Consider the following 13,696-nt stretch of genomic DNA (forward strand, 5'->3'; position numbering starts at 1 on the left):
CCACTTTTCCTCCTCAGGAAGCTGTAGAGAGCAATGAGATCACCCCTCAGCCTCCTTTTCTCCAAACTAGACAAACCCAGAGTCCTTAGCCACTCCTCATAGGACATTCCTTCCAGCCCTTTCACCAGCTTGGTTGCTCTCCTCTGGATGCATTCAAGGACCTTCACATCCTACTTAAATTGTGGGGCCCAGAACTGCACACAGTACTCAAGGTGAGGCCGCACCAATGCTGAATACAGCGGGCTAATCACCTCTTTTGAGTGGCTGGTTATGCTGTGTTGCACCCCAGGATGCAGTTTGCCCTCTTGCCTGCCAGGGCACACTGCTGACTCGAGCCTACTGTCGACCAGCACCCCCAGAACCCTTTCTGCAGGGCTGCTCTCCAGCCACTCCTCTCCCAATTTATACTTATGTCCGGCATTACTCCATCCCGGTGCAGAATCTGTCATTTTGACTTGTTAAATTTCATGCTGTTGATGATGATTGTCCAATGCTCCAATTAACCCAGATCCCTCTGCAAGGCCTCTCATCTCTCGAGAGAGTCAACACCACCTCCCAGGTTGGTATCATCAGCAAACTTGCTAATGGTGCATTTAACTCCTGCATCCAGATCACTGATAAAAATATTGAAAAGAACTGGCCCTAGAACTGAGCCCTGAGGAACGCTGCTGGCGACCAGTCACCAGCCAGATGTAACCCCATTAACTAAAACCCTTTGAGCCCCGCCATTCAGCCAGTTCTTTACTCAGCGCACCGTGTGCCTGCTCACAGTTGGACAACTTGTCCAGAAGGATGCTGTGAGGGACAGTATCAAAAGCCTTACTAAAATCCAGAAAAACTACATCCATCGCCTTCCCTTCATCCACTAGGCGGGTGACCTTATCATGGAAGGATATCAAATTAGTTAGATAGGACTTTCCCTTCGTGAACCCATGTTGACTGTGCCTTATACATTGTCCTTTAAATGCCTTTCAATAGTACCCAGTATAATCTTCTCCATAATTTTTCCAGGAACTGAGGTTAGACGAACAGATCTGTAGTTTCCTGGGTTTTCCCTCATGCCCTTCTCGAAATTGGAATAACATTGGTCCAGCCAGTGGGGACCTCCCCAGGAGAAGGAAAAAAAAAACCTCGTATGTTGAGATAAAGAGTTAATTAGAACAATAACAGAAAACGAAAATAACAATAATAATAACTAATAATAATGACACCGGTCACTCTCACCGCCTGGTGAACTGGCACCATCCTGAACAGTGATTGCGGATTTCCTCCCCCCCCAGCCAACCCCCATTTATATACCGAGCATGATGTCTATAGTATGGAATATTCCTGTTGGCCATTCTATTGTTCTATCTATGCTCCTTCTCAAGAGCTGAAAAGAGTCCTTGAAAAGTATAAAACATCGCTTGGCAACAACTAAAACTATATGCATTACTGACATTCTTTTCACAGCAATCACTATAAAGAAAATTAACTTTCCCAGCTGAAACCAGGATAGTTCCACGAGGAGTTCCCTGTTCAGCCAAGCTGGTCTTCTGCCCTGCTTGACTTTTGACACAATGGGATTGCCTGCTCCTGTGCTTCTGAAAGGTGGTTCTTAAAAACTGACCACTCTCATGGACACCTAAGCCCTCAAAAGCAGACCCCCAGGGGACACTGCTAAGTAGCTCCCTGAATAGCTTAAAGTTTACTCTCCTGAAATCCAGGGTAGCAACTCTGCTGACCTTTTTTCTCATTACACTGAAAATTTTAAACTCAACCATTTTGTGATCACTGTGGCCAAGACTAGGCCAAGGCCTACTATCCACATCTCCTATGAGTCCTTCTCTATTCAGAATTAACAAGTCTATGAGGGCATCTTTCCTAGTTGGCTCACTGAGTACTTGTGACAAGAAGGTATCTTCCACAAACTTCAGGAGTTTCCCAGACTTGCTCATCACAGCAGTATGGCATTCCCAGTTGATGTCTGAGAAGTTGAAATCTCCCACAAGGACCAGGGTTACTGATCCAGAGATTTCTCTTAATTGCCTATAGAATAACTCATCAGTGCTTACATCCTGGCTGGGCGATCAGTATTAGACACCCACTACATCATCTCTTTTGTTTTCCATCCCCCTAATGCTCACCCAGAGGCTCTCAACCACATCATCCCTAACTGTACAGTCTGTACAGCCAAACCTCTCCCTCATATAGTGCGACACCTCCATCTTGCCTGCCCTGCCTATCCCTGCTGGACAGCCTGTAGACCTCCATTCCAGCACTCCAGTCATGGAACTCATTCTGCCAAGTCTCACTAATATCAATGACATAGGTCTGGGAACAGACCAATGCTTCCAGTTCATCCTGTTTGTTTCTCATACTGCGTGCATTGGTGTACAAGCATTTCAGATGTACTCTTAAACCCTCAGCACTCCCTGGAGCAGTGTAAATGTTCCTATTAGCATTGCCACCCTCAGATGATGCCATGCCAACCCTTGGCTTACCTTCAGCTGTCTTGATGGTATCCCCTTCCCCCATCAATTCTAGTTTAAAATCCTCTCAATCGGTCCTGCCAGCTTATGAGCAACGAAGTATTTCCCCCATCAGGACAGGTGGATCCCGTCAGGCCCCAGTGTACCTTGTGTCTCACAGACTCTTCCATGGTTATAAAAACCAAAGTTCTGGTGGAGGCACCATTCCTGGAGCCACGTATTGATGTCTTGGGCATGCCTGTTTCTTCCATTGACTCTCCCCATTACTGGGAGGACTGAGGAAAACACTAGCTGTGCTGAATCTTTTAGTATTCTTCCCAGGGCCCTGAGATCTCTTTTGATTGACCTTGGCCTTCTTGTTCCTGTGTCATTAGTACCCATATGAAAGAGCAGGAGTAAGTAATAGTCTGAAGGCTGTACTAAGCTCATCGGTCATCTGGGTACATCCCTGATTCAGGCCCCAGGAAGGCAGCAAATTTCCCTCAGAAGAGGATCTAGTCTGCAAATGGGTGCCTCCATTCCACTCAGGAGAGAGTCACCGATGACCATAACTCGCCGTTGTTTTTTTCTCAGCACTGGTCTTAATGCAGGTCTTGATGTGAGGGGATTGGTTGATCTGACCTTGATGAGAGTATTTGCACAGATTCCTCCTCTTCTATCTCAACATGTCCTTCCTCTACCATACCCAGACACTCATACCTATTCTGTAAAGGTAGCTGAGAGGGTAAGAAGGGGTTCCTCTTACAGTTCCATGCAGTAACTTGTAACATGGAAAGCTGCATCCTTCCTCAGGAGCTCTTTGAGTACAAGCTTCTGATGTGCCAGGGGTAGTTGTTACAGTTGGTGCTGAGTTTGAGATATGCACTGTATACATCTTTGGTAATCTGTTTTAGTTTTATACCATCTATTTAAAATGTGGGGTTTTTTTACTGAAATACTGACCACAAATGTTTAGCCTCTCTTATTTAGGAGACATACTGGTACTCCGGAGAAATGGGGAAAAAATTATCTTACCACAAACTCCCTGTTAGATTTATGATAATATTATGTTTCTATGAAGTAGCCTTGAAATTGGATATATGGTCTAGTTTTTGGTTTTGCTGTCATTAGATCTTTGAATACACAGACTTTGGTGTTAGCACTGGTAAACAGGGATTTTCTTGGCTCAGGCTCTGTCAGTGTGAGCCTAAAGATCCTGTGAGACCCTCTGTAGTGTGAGGGTCTGGAGTAGGCTCCATTTGATCTAGATCTTGATATTCAGTAGAAAAAAACAGGATAATTTAGATCAATTAATAGGAAATAAAGCTAAAGTATGCCTGGAACTATTAGGATGGTGGTTTGGGGGGGATGATAAATAAACCAACCCTTTCCAAACTTGTCCATACCTTCTTGTTGTTTCACTGCTGTGCATAAACAGGCTCAGACTACTCTTATATCACAAAGCATTAATATTCCCAAAGAAGAGGCTGTATTGGAAATGTCTCCATCCTGATCTGAAGCTATGGATGTGGGTGATGAATTCTCCCCCCCTTCAATGTCAGGCTTTTTGCTGCTCTGATTTCCCCTGCAGTAAAATAGCATCTGGTCTTTTCCACCTCTTCTTCTGTTGTTGAGCTTCATGCAGGGTTTCACAGTCCATTACATCTGAAACTCTGCCACTTTTTACTCCTAAAATCATTGACTATAGACAGGTTGCTGGTACCTTCCCCCCAGAGTGGGCTATCTAATCTGCTTTTGCTGCTGTAACCAAATGAAGGTAGAGCTAGATAAATATTTTCCTTTCCTTAGGAGGAGAAAAGGGGGCATATTTTCACAAAAGCACTTCACAGAAAAATCCTGTACTATTTTTATTGTTCTGTTTGGGATTTTTCTTGTTTGTTTTTGTTTTTTCCTCAAATAGCCTTTATCCTATAAGCAACTCTCTTGTTAGTCTGGATCGGGTAAAATTTAATTGATAGTAATTTTGCCCTATTGAGTTAAAGTGGCTTGCATTCTGTGTGGTAAAATTGGTTACAGATCTCATTCTTCCTCAGATTAGACTCTGCCTTGTTCTATAAGCAGACCCGTTGGATATAAAGAACCAGCATGAGAAGGATAGCTGAGCCTGGCCTGCTCTTATTTAAAATTTATTTTTGTTACTAGGTTTTTGGCTTGCATCTGAAGGAATAGCTAAAATGATTTACTATTTTGTTTCCTTTTTTTGTCTGTCTTTTGATCAGTCTGGATCGCCATATGCAGACTCATCATGGGCACCATAAGCCATTCCATTGCAAGCTCTGTCCATTCAAGTCCTCTTACAATAGCTGCTTGAAAACCCATATACTCAAAGCTCATGCTGGTAAGTCAATCAGTTCCTTGCTCGTGCTCTCCCTTGTCCTCCCTTGATCTCTTTCTCTTGCTGTCAGGCACACATACCTGCTGTTGTGTGCTCCCTCTTGCTCAGCCTCACATGCAGCCATGCTTGTTCTCTCTCTCTCCCTCCCTTGTGGGCAGTCACACGTGCTCTCTGCACTCTCTTGCGTGGTCACAAGCTCTTCTTGTGCGGTTGTACACTCTCCCTCCCTCATGTGTGGTCATGTGCTCCCTCTCACTTTTGTGTGTCCCCTCTCAATCAACCTTGTGCTCTCGCTCTCCTGCTTTCCCTCTCTCCCTCACATGCAGTCATACTCACTCTTCCTCTCTATCTAGGTTGTGATGTCCCTCTCTCACGTGTGGTCTCTGTTTGTCATGTGTTATCCTTCTCTCTTGCTTGCTTGCTCTCATGATTGTGCTTGCTCTCCCTCTTCATATGCAGCTGTACTCCCCATGAGCTGCTGCTTTCTTGCTTCCTCTCACTCTAATAGTCATGTGCTCCCTGTTGCTCAGCCTTGTGCATGGTTGTGCTCACTCTCCCTCTCTAGGTTGTGCGTGCTTTTCCTCTCTTGGGTGTAATGGCACATGCTGTCCCTCAGTCACAAATTCTTTATGTCTGTGGCTCCCTCTCTCGCAGACGAGTGCTCTCTCTCACAGACCATTGTATGCTCTCCCTTGTGCACAGTCATGTTTGCTCTCCTTCTCTGGGTCACATTCTCCCTGTATCTCATGTGTGGTTGTGTATGCTCCCTTCCATTCTCTCTGTCTCGCTCTCGGGGGACATGCTTGTTCTCCCTCTCTGTTGCTCCCTCCTGCGCTCCCTTGCGCCTGGTCACCTGCTCTACATTTCTCCAGGTCTGGCTAGGTTTCTCTTCCTTGTGGTTTCTCCCTCTCACGTGCTCCCTACAGCGGTCATGTGTTTGCTGTTGCTAGCTTTCCCTTCCTCTCTTGGTGAAGGTCTTGCACTCTCTTTCTTGGTCATGCACTCTGTTTCTCGCAGTCACATGCTCTCTGTCACATGCTCTCTATCAGTCATATCATCTTCCTCTCTATGTTTAAGAAACGTCTAGATTTGGCACTTCAGGGCATGCTCTGAAGGGCAGAGATTGTAGGTTGTTGGGGTTTTTTTGGTTGTTTTTTTTGTATGTGTGTGTATGGTTGGACTTGATGATCTCAAAGGTCCTTTCCAACCATGAAGATTCTATGATTCTATGAAGATTCTATGTCTCTGGCATGGTCATGCGCTCTTTCTCTCTTTGTAACACAGTGTCTCAGTCTGTGTTGGTCTTTCTTCCTGTTGCTCTCAGTCTGGGACTCTGCCGTGTGCACTGGCTCATTCTGTCTTGTGTGTGCTGTCATGCTTTCTGTGTCGTGCTCTCGTGCATGCCCACTCTGGGTCACATGCACTCTTGCTCTTTCTTTAGGTTGTGCACTCTTGCATGCACGCACTCTCCCTCTCAGTGAGTTGCATCCTTGCGCGCTCTCTCTCTCTCCCCTCCCTGCCCTGGGACACGTGCGTGTGCATGTGCTCTCTCTCCCTGGGGCATGCACACGTGTATGCTCTCTCCCTGCATTGCATGTGCCTCTCTCACTGCATTTTGTGCTCCACGGGTTGCACACTCATGCTCTCTCTCTGAGTCTTGCATTCTCTTTCTGGGTTGTGCTCTCTTGGTAATTCATGCTCTCTGGAGTGTGCATTTGCTCTGTGGGTTGCATGCTCTCACACACTCTCTCTGGGTCTTGTGCTCTCTGCCTTGTGTGATCCTCTCTCAATCTGTGTTGCACATGCTCTCTCTGTCTCTTGGTACACTCTTGATTGAGCACTATCTCTGCATTGTGCAGTCCTTTGGGCCCTACTCCCTTTGGGCACGCACTCTGTCTCCTGGGGTTTTGTGTGCACTCTTGCATGATCTCTCTGGGTTATGTATGTGCTTATTCTCTGGGCCATTTGAGTTCTTTCTGGGATGTGCACATGCACTTGCTTTTGGTTGTGCATGTGCATTCTCACTCTGGGTCACATATACTCACTCTCTCCCCTGGTCAGGCATGCATGCTCTTGCATGCTCTTGGTCTAGACTGCAATCTCTCTCTTGCTCTGGGCTGTGCATGCTCATGCTCGCTCTCTCTGGGTGGTGGGCATCTGCATAGTCTATCTGGATCATGTGCACGCTCATTTTGTCATGCATGCTTTTCTCAGGGTCACGCTCTGGGGCATGCGTCCTCTTTCACTCTCTGGGGCATGCATTCTGCCTTTCTCTGGGTCACATAGCATCACAGAATCATAGAATAGTTTGGATTGGAAGGGACCTTTAAAGGTCATCTAGTCCACATACCACCACCCCCCCCACCCCCCCCCCCGCAATGAGATGGGACATCTTCAAGTAGATCAGGGTGCTCAGAGCCCCATCCAACCTGACCTTGTATGTTCCCGGGGATGGGGCATCTACCACCTCTCTGGGCAACCTGTTCCAGTGTTTCACCACCCTCATTGTCTAAATCTACTCTCTTTTAGTTTAAAACCGTTAGCACTTGTCCTATCGCAACAGGCCCTGCTAAAAAGTTTGTCCCCATCTTTCCTGTTAGGCCCCCTTTAAGTACTGAAATGCTGCAATAAGGTCTCCCCAGAGCCTTCTCTTCTCCAGGCTGAACAACCCCAACTCTCTCAGCCTGTCCTCATAGCAGAGGTGCTCCAGCCCTCTGATCATTTTTGTGGCCCTCCTCTGGACCTGCTCCAACAGGTCCATGTCTTTTCTGTACTGAGGACTCCAGAGCTGGACGCAGTACTCCAGGTAGGGTCTCACCAGAGCGGAGTAGAAGGGCAGAATCACCTCCCTCAACCTGCTGGTCATGCTTCCTTTGATGCAGCCCAGGATACGGTTGGCCTTCTGGGCTGCAAGCGCGCATTGCTGGCTCATGTCCAGCTTTTCATCCACCAGTACCTCCAAGTCCTTCTCAGCAGGGCTGCTCTCCATCCCTTCATCCCCCAGCCTATATTGATACCAGGGGTTGCCCCAACCCAGGTGTAGGACGCACTTGGCATTGTTGAACCTTATGAGGTTTACACAGGCCCACTTCTCGAGCTTTTCCAGGTCCCTCTGAATGGCACCCTCAGGTGTGTTAACCACACTACTCAGCTTGGTGTCATCTGCAAACTTGCTGAGGGTGCTCTCAATCCCACTGTCTATGTCATTGATGAAGATATTAAACAGTACTGGTCCCAATACGGATCCCCGAGGGACACCACTTGTCACTGATCTCCATCCGGACATTGAGCTGTTGAGCACTACTCTTTGGATGCGACCATCCAGCCAATTCCTCAACCACCGTACAGTTCATCCATCAAATACATATCTCTCTAATTTACAGAGAAGGATGTTGTGGGGACCGTATCAAAGGCCTTACAGAAGTCCAGATAGATGACTTCTGTAGCTCTTCCCTTGTCCACTGATGTAGTCACTCCGTTGTAGAAAGCCACTAGGTTGGTCAGGTGGGACTTGCCCTTGGTGAAGCCATGCTGGCTGTCTCGAATCTACTCCCTGTCCTCCATGTGCCTTAGCATAGCTTCTAGGAGGATCTGTTCCATGATCTTCCCAGGCACAGAGGTGAGGCTGACAGGGCGGTAGTTCTCAGGGTCCTCCTTTCTCCCCTTTTTAAAAATGGGTACAATGTTTCCCTTTTTCCAGTCACTGGGTACTTCACCTGACTGCCATGACTTTTCAAATATCATGGAGAGTGGCTTGGCAACTACATCAGCCAATTCCCTCAGGACTCTGGGATGCATTTCATCAGGTCCCATAGACTTGTGTATATTCAGGTTCTTCAGGTGCTTCTCCTACGATGGGAGGGACTTTGCTCCCCCAGTCCCTGCCTTTCAGTCCATCCACTTGAGAGGTGTGGGGAGAGAGGTTGCCAGTGAAGACTGAGGCAAAAAGGTTTTGAATACCTCAGCCTTCTCCTCATCCATTGTTACCAGTTTGCCAGTTTTGTTCCTCAGGGGGGATACACTTTCTTTGACCTTCCTTTTCTGGCTGACATACCTGTAGAAGCCCTTCTTATTATTCTTTGTGTCCCTTGTGAAGTTCAGCTCCAGCTGCACCTTGGCCTTCCGGACCCCATCCCTACATAACTGGGCAGCGTCCCTATACTCTTCCCAGGATACCTGTCCCTGCTTCCACTGCCTGTGCATTTCCTTCTTGACCCTTAGTTTGACCAGCAGGTCTCGACTCAGCCGTGCTGGTCTCTTGCCTTCCTTTCCTGATTTCTTACACCTGGGGATTGAGAGCTCTTGCACATTATGCAAAGCATCCTTAAAGATCTGCCAGCTCTGTTCTGCTCCCTTGTCCCTGAGGGCTGTTTCCCAGGGGGGTCCTATTGACTAACTTCTTGAACAGCTGAAAGTTTGCTTTCCTAAAATTCAGGGTCCTGACTTTACTCTTCACCTGATCCATTTTCCTCAGGACTGTGAGCTCCACCAGTGCATGATCACTGCAGCCCAGGCTGCCTCCAGTCTTGACGTCACCGATTAGCTCACTAGCGTTGGTGACCAACAGGTCCAGTATTGCATCCCCTCTGGTAGGACTGTCTGTTACCTGGCTTAAGAAGTTATCCTCAATGCACTCCAGGAGTCTCCTGGATTGCCTACAGCCTGGCTGTACCATGCTACTTTTCCAGCAGATGTCAGGGTGGTTGAAGTCCCCCAGCAGGATGAGAGCCTGCGAGCATGCTGCCTTCTGGAGCTGGAGTAAGAAGTCTTCATCAATGGCTCCCCTTAATCAGGCGGCCTGTAGTAGACACCAACCACAAGGTTCCTGTTGTTGCCTTGGTCTCTAAGTCTTACCCATAAGCTTTCAACCTGCTCGTGGCTATTCTGAGACAGCTCTTCACACTCATAATTTCTTGATGTAGAGGGCAACGCCTCTGCCCCTCCTTCCTTGCCTGTCCCTTCTGAACAGCCTGTAGCCATCGATAGCCGCACTCCAGTCATGGGATTTGTCCCACCAAATTTCAGTAATGACAACTAGGTCGTAGCTTTCCAGCAGCACGGTGGCTTCCAACTCCTCCTGTTTGTTGCCTATGCTGCATGCATTGGTGTAGAGACACTTCAGCTAGGCTGTTGACCGTATCACCTTCTTAGAGGAATGCCCCTTAATTCCTTTGAGGTATTTCACTGGTGTTTTCCTGTCGGTTCCTATTACCTCAGGAGCCCCTGGTTCATCTCCGTAAGACTTCAAGTGTGCTGCAGTGTAGCCAGCACATCTCAGAGCAACAGGATGAGGGCCCTTGCTAGCACCCTGTCCCTCTAACCTTGGTGTGTCATCCCACCGCTTGTCATGGGCAAGCCTGATATTGTATTATAATTATATATTTTGCTTGAGCTCTCCCTCGAGAGAGCGTGCACTCTTGCTCTCTGGGTCAAATGCTCTCTCTTTCTGTGTCATAAGCTTTGGGTTGCATGGACACACTCTTGCTCTCTGGGTCACATTCTTTGGGACCTGTGCGATCTCTTGCTCTTTGGGTCATGTGTGCACTTTCTCTCTGTCTCTGGGTCACACATGTGCGCTCTCTCTCTCTCTCTGGGTTATGCGTTCTATTTGTATCTCTGGCTCAAGATAGATGGTTGCCTGCCTTTCTCTTTATCTCTGGGCCACCCTCTTTCTCATTCTCGTCCTCTCTGACACCCTCTCTGGGTTAATCCCTCTCTGTCTCTTTTTCTCCTCAGGTCGACCTTTATCTGTATTTACCTCTAGGTTGCCCCTCCCCTCCTCCCCTCTCGGCATTTCTCTCTTTCTGGGTTGACTTCTGTTGTACCCACTCTCTCTCCCTCTGGGTCACCATCTCTCTCTCCTTTTGGTTCCCCATCCCCTTTTTGACTTGCCTTCTCTCTCCCACCATCCCCCATGCCCCTCATCCCGCTTGGCTGACCTCTTGCTCTCACTTTATCTCTCTTTCTCTCCCTCTCTGTGGGTTACCCTCTCTCTATGGGTTGCCATGCCTCTCCTTTGGGACATCCTCTCACCCTTTCTCTCTGGATCGACCTCTCTGGTGTGCTCTTTGTGTCTCTCTCTCTCGGATACCCTCTTTCTCTCTCTGGGTCTCATTCTGGGTCTACCTGCCCCTGTCTTTTTCTCTCTGGGTTGACCTCTGTGTGTCTTTCTCTCTTGGTTGCCCCACACACACTTCTGGGCTGACATCTCTCTCTCTCCCTCCCCCTCCCTCTCTCTCCTCCCCTCTCCTCCACCCTGTCTCTCTGTGGGTCTCTTGCTTCTTCTCTCTCTGGGTTGCCACACCACCACCCCTGTGTTGTGCTCACTCTCCCTCCCTTTGGTTCACGCCCATCCCTTTCTCTCTTCTCTTCTTGACAGACCTCTCTCCCTGTCCCACAATCTCTCTCTTCCTCTGGAACTCCCCCTCTCTCTTTTTCTGGGTTGAGCTGCCCCTCTCTCACTCTTTCTGGGTCGTGCACACTCATTCTCTTTGAGTTGCCCCCTATGTATGGGTGGTCACCTACTCCAGGCAGCGGTCTTTTTTTCTCTCTCTGGATCGCTTTCTCTGGGCTACACTTTCTCTCTCGCTGGGTCATCCTCACCATCTCTCTCTCTGGGTCAGGCTCTCTTTCTCACCGAGTCATGTGCATTCTCCCTTTCTGGTTTACACTGTCTCTCTCTCTGCGGGTCATGCTCTCTCAGTCACACTAGTGCTCTCTGAATCACACACACACCTGACTCACACACTCTTTCTCTATGGGCCATTTTTTCTCTGTCTGTCACACACACTCTCTCTCTGGGTCAGTCCCCCACCCCCTCCACCCTGCTGAGTTATGCTGTCTCCCCCCTCTAGGTCACGCTCCCCCCCCATGTTCACTCTGTCTCAGTGTCTGTGGGTGACACTCTTGGTCACATTCTCTATCTCTGTGTCACTTTCTCTCTGGGTCATGCGCTGTGTCTTTCTGGGTCACACACTCTCTGTCTCTCTCTCGGTCGCACTCTCTCTCTCTGGGTCACGCTCACTTTATATCTTTCTTTGGGTTACACTCTATCTGGTTCATGCAATCTCCCCCTCTGGGCCATGATTACATTCTCTCTGAGTCACACTTGCTCTCTGTCTGTCTTGGTCACACTCACTTTCTCTGTGTCATACTCTCTGTCTGTGTCATGCGCTCTCTCTCTTTGGGTCACATGCTTTCTCTGCCTCTTTGGATCACGTGCTCTTTCTTTCTCCCTCTCTGAGTGTCTCTCTCTCTGGGTCACGCGTGGTCTCTGGGTCAGTCACATGTTCTTTCACTGTTTCTTTGTCACGCACACTCTTTCAGAGCACGTGCTCTCTATCTGTCTCACACATAAACTCTGCATTGGGTTCAAGCTGTGTCTTGGTCAGATGCTTGCTCGCTCATTGAGTTCAGAACACTCTCCCTCTTTGTAGCGCTCTCTCTTTCTCTGGGTCTCCCTTTTCCTCATTTGTTTCCAGTAAGTTCTTTAACAATATATCCTATTGTATAATAACCTTGTGGATCTTTTTCATCAGTCTTCCAGTAATACAGTGTTTCTGTGTCTTTCATTTGTTAAAAGTTTTTTTTTCTCTCTCTCTTGTAGATATTCTGTTATTTTATTTATACTTAGAGATGTGCATCATGCCTGTACATTTGTTTAAAGTGCCTTGTCAGTTGCAAAAATCCAGGTGTCTTTCACTCAGTTTCCTCATGCCCATTATCTTTTGGGGAGTGGTCAAACTCCATTTATTATAAAATGCATTCTTGCATAATAGCTAGAACTGTTAAGGGATGTTAGGAGCAGCTGCCTGTTCCAACAGTTCCAGCCCAGAACTTCGTCCTGCCTGGCCACTGGGACTAGTGGCTAGTCCAACTTGAAGTTTGCTAGCGAATACACACACACACCCCCATGCACACTCAGTTTGGGGAAGCCTGGCACCAGGCACATGGGCTGTGATCCACAGTCCCGCTCCAGCCACTGGCACAGAGCCTCTCACTCCCCTCACTCATACCAGTCCCTCCCAGTAGCTGCTTGTCAAGACACACACTATTCCTGCCCCAGTGGCTGGGAAGTTAAGGTGCTGCATGTGTATTGGGGCAATCCCAAACACAAATACAGGCTGGGCAGAGAATGGATTGAGAACAGCCCTGAGGAGAAGGACTTGGGGGTGCTGGTGGACAAGAAGCTCAACATGAGCCGGCAATGTGCGCTCGCAGCCCAGAAAGCCAACAGCATCCTGGGCTGCATCAAAAGAAGTATGGCTAACAGGTCAAGGGAGGTGATTCTACCCCTCTACTCTGCTCTGGTGAGACCCCACCTGGAGTACTGAGTCCAGCTCTGGGACCCCCAACATAAGAAGGACATGGACCTGTTGGAGCAGGTCCAGAGGAGGGCCACAAAGATGATCAGAGGGCTGGAGCACCTTTCCTATGAAGACAGGCTGAGAGAGTTGGGGTTGTTCAGCCTGGAGAAGAGAAGGCTCCGGGGAGACCTTATAGCAGCCTTCCAGTACCTAAAGGGGACCTATAGGAAAGCTGGAGACGGACTTTTTATAAGGGCATGTAGTGATAGGACGAGGGGTAATGGTTTTAAACTGGAAGAAGGGAGATTTAGATGAGATATTAGGAAGAAATTCTTTACTGTGAGGGTGGTGAGGCACTGAAACATATTGCCCAGGGAAGCTGTGGATCCCCCATCCCTGGAAGTGTTCGAGGCCAGGTTGGATGGGGCTTTGAGCAACCTAGTCTAGTGGGAGGTGTCCCTGTCCATGGCAGGGGGGTTGGAACTGGATGATCTTTAAGGTCCCTTCCAACCCAAACCATTCTATGATTCTGTGTTTTCACTCTGATTCAGACTGTAACCTAGAGTTTTTGCCGAGAGTCTAAA

At 48.2% G+C, this 13,696-nt stretch overlaps 1 protein-coding gene across 1 annotated transcript in view; it reads left to right on the plus strand.

Moving 5' to 3' along the window:
• LOC141736757 (zinc finger protein 462-like) overlaps positions 1 to 13,696 on the plus strand; it is an 84,285-nt gene that overhangs the window by 32,948 nt on the left and 37,641 nt on the right. Inside the window, exon 7 of the mRNA XM_074571327.1 lies at positions 4,691 to 4,809. Within this exon, the coding sequence (XP_074427428.1) occupies positions 4,691 to 4,809 (119 nt within the window). The remainder of the gene's footprint in view (positions 1 to 4,690; positions 4,810 to 13,696) is intronic.

Source organism: Larus michahellis, unplaced genomic scaffold (genome assembly GCF_964199755.1).
Source record: "Larus michahellis unplaced genomic scaffold, bLarMic1.1 SCAFFOLD_115, whole genome shotgun sequence".
NCBI lineage: Eukaryota > Metazoa > Chordata > Aves > Charadriiformes > Laridae > Larus > Larus michahellis.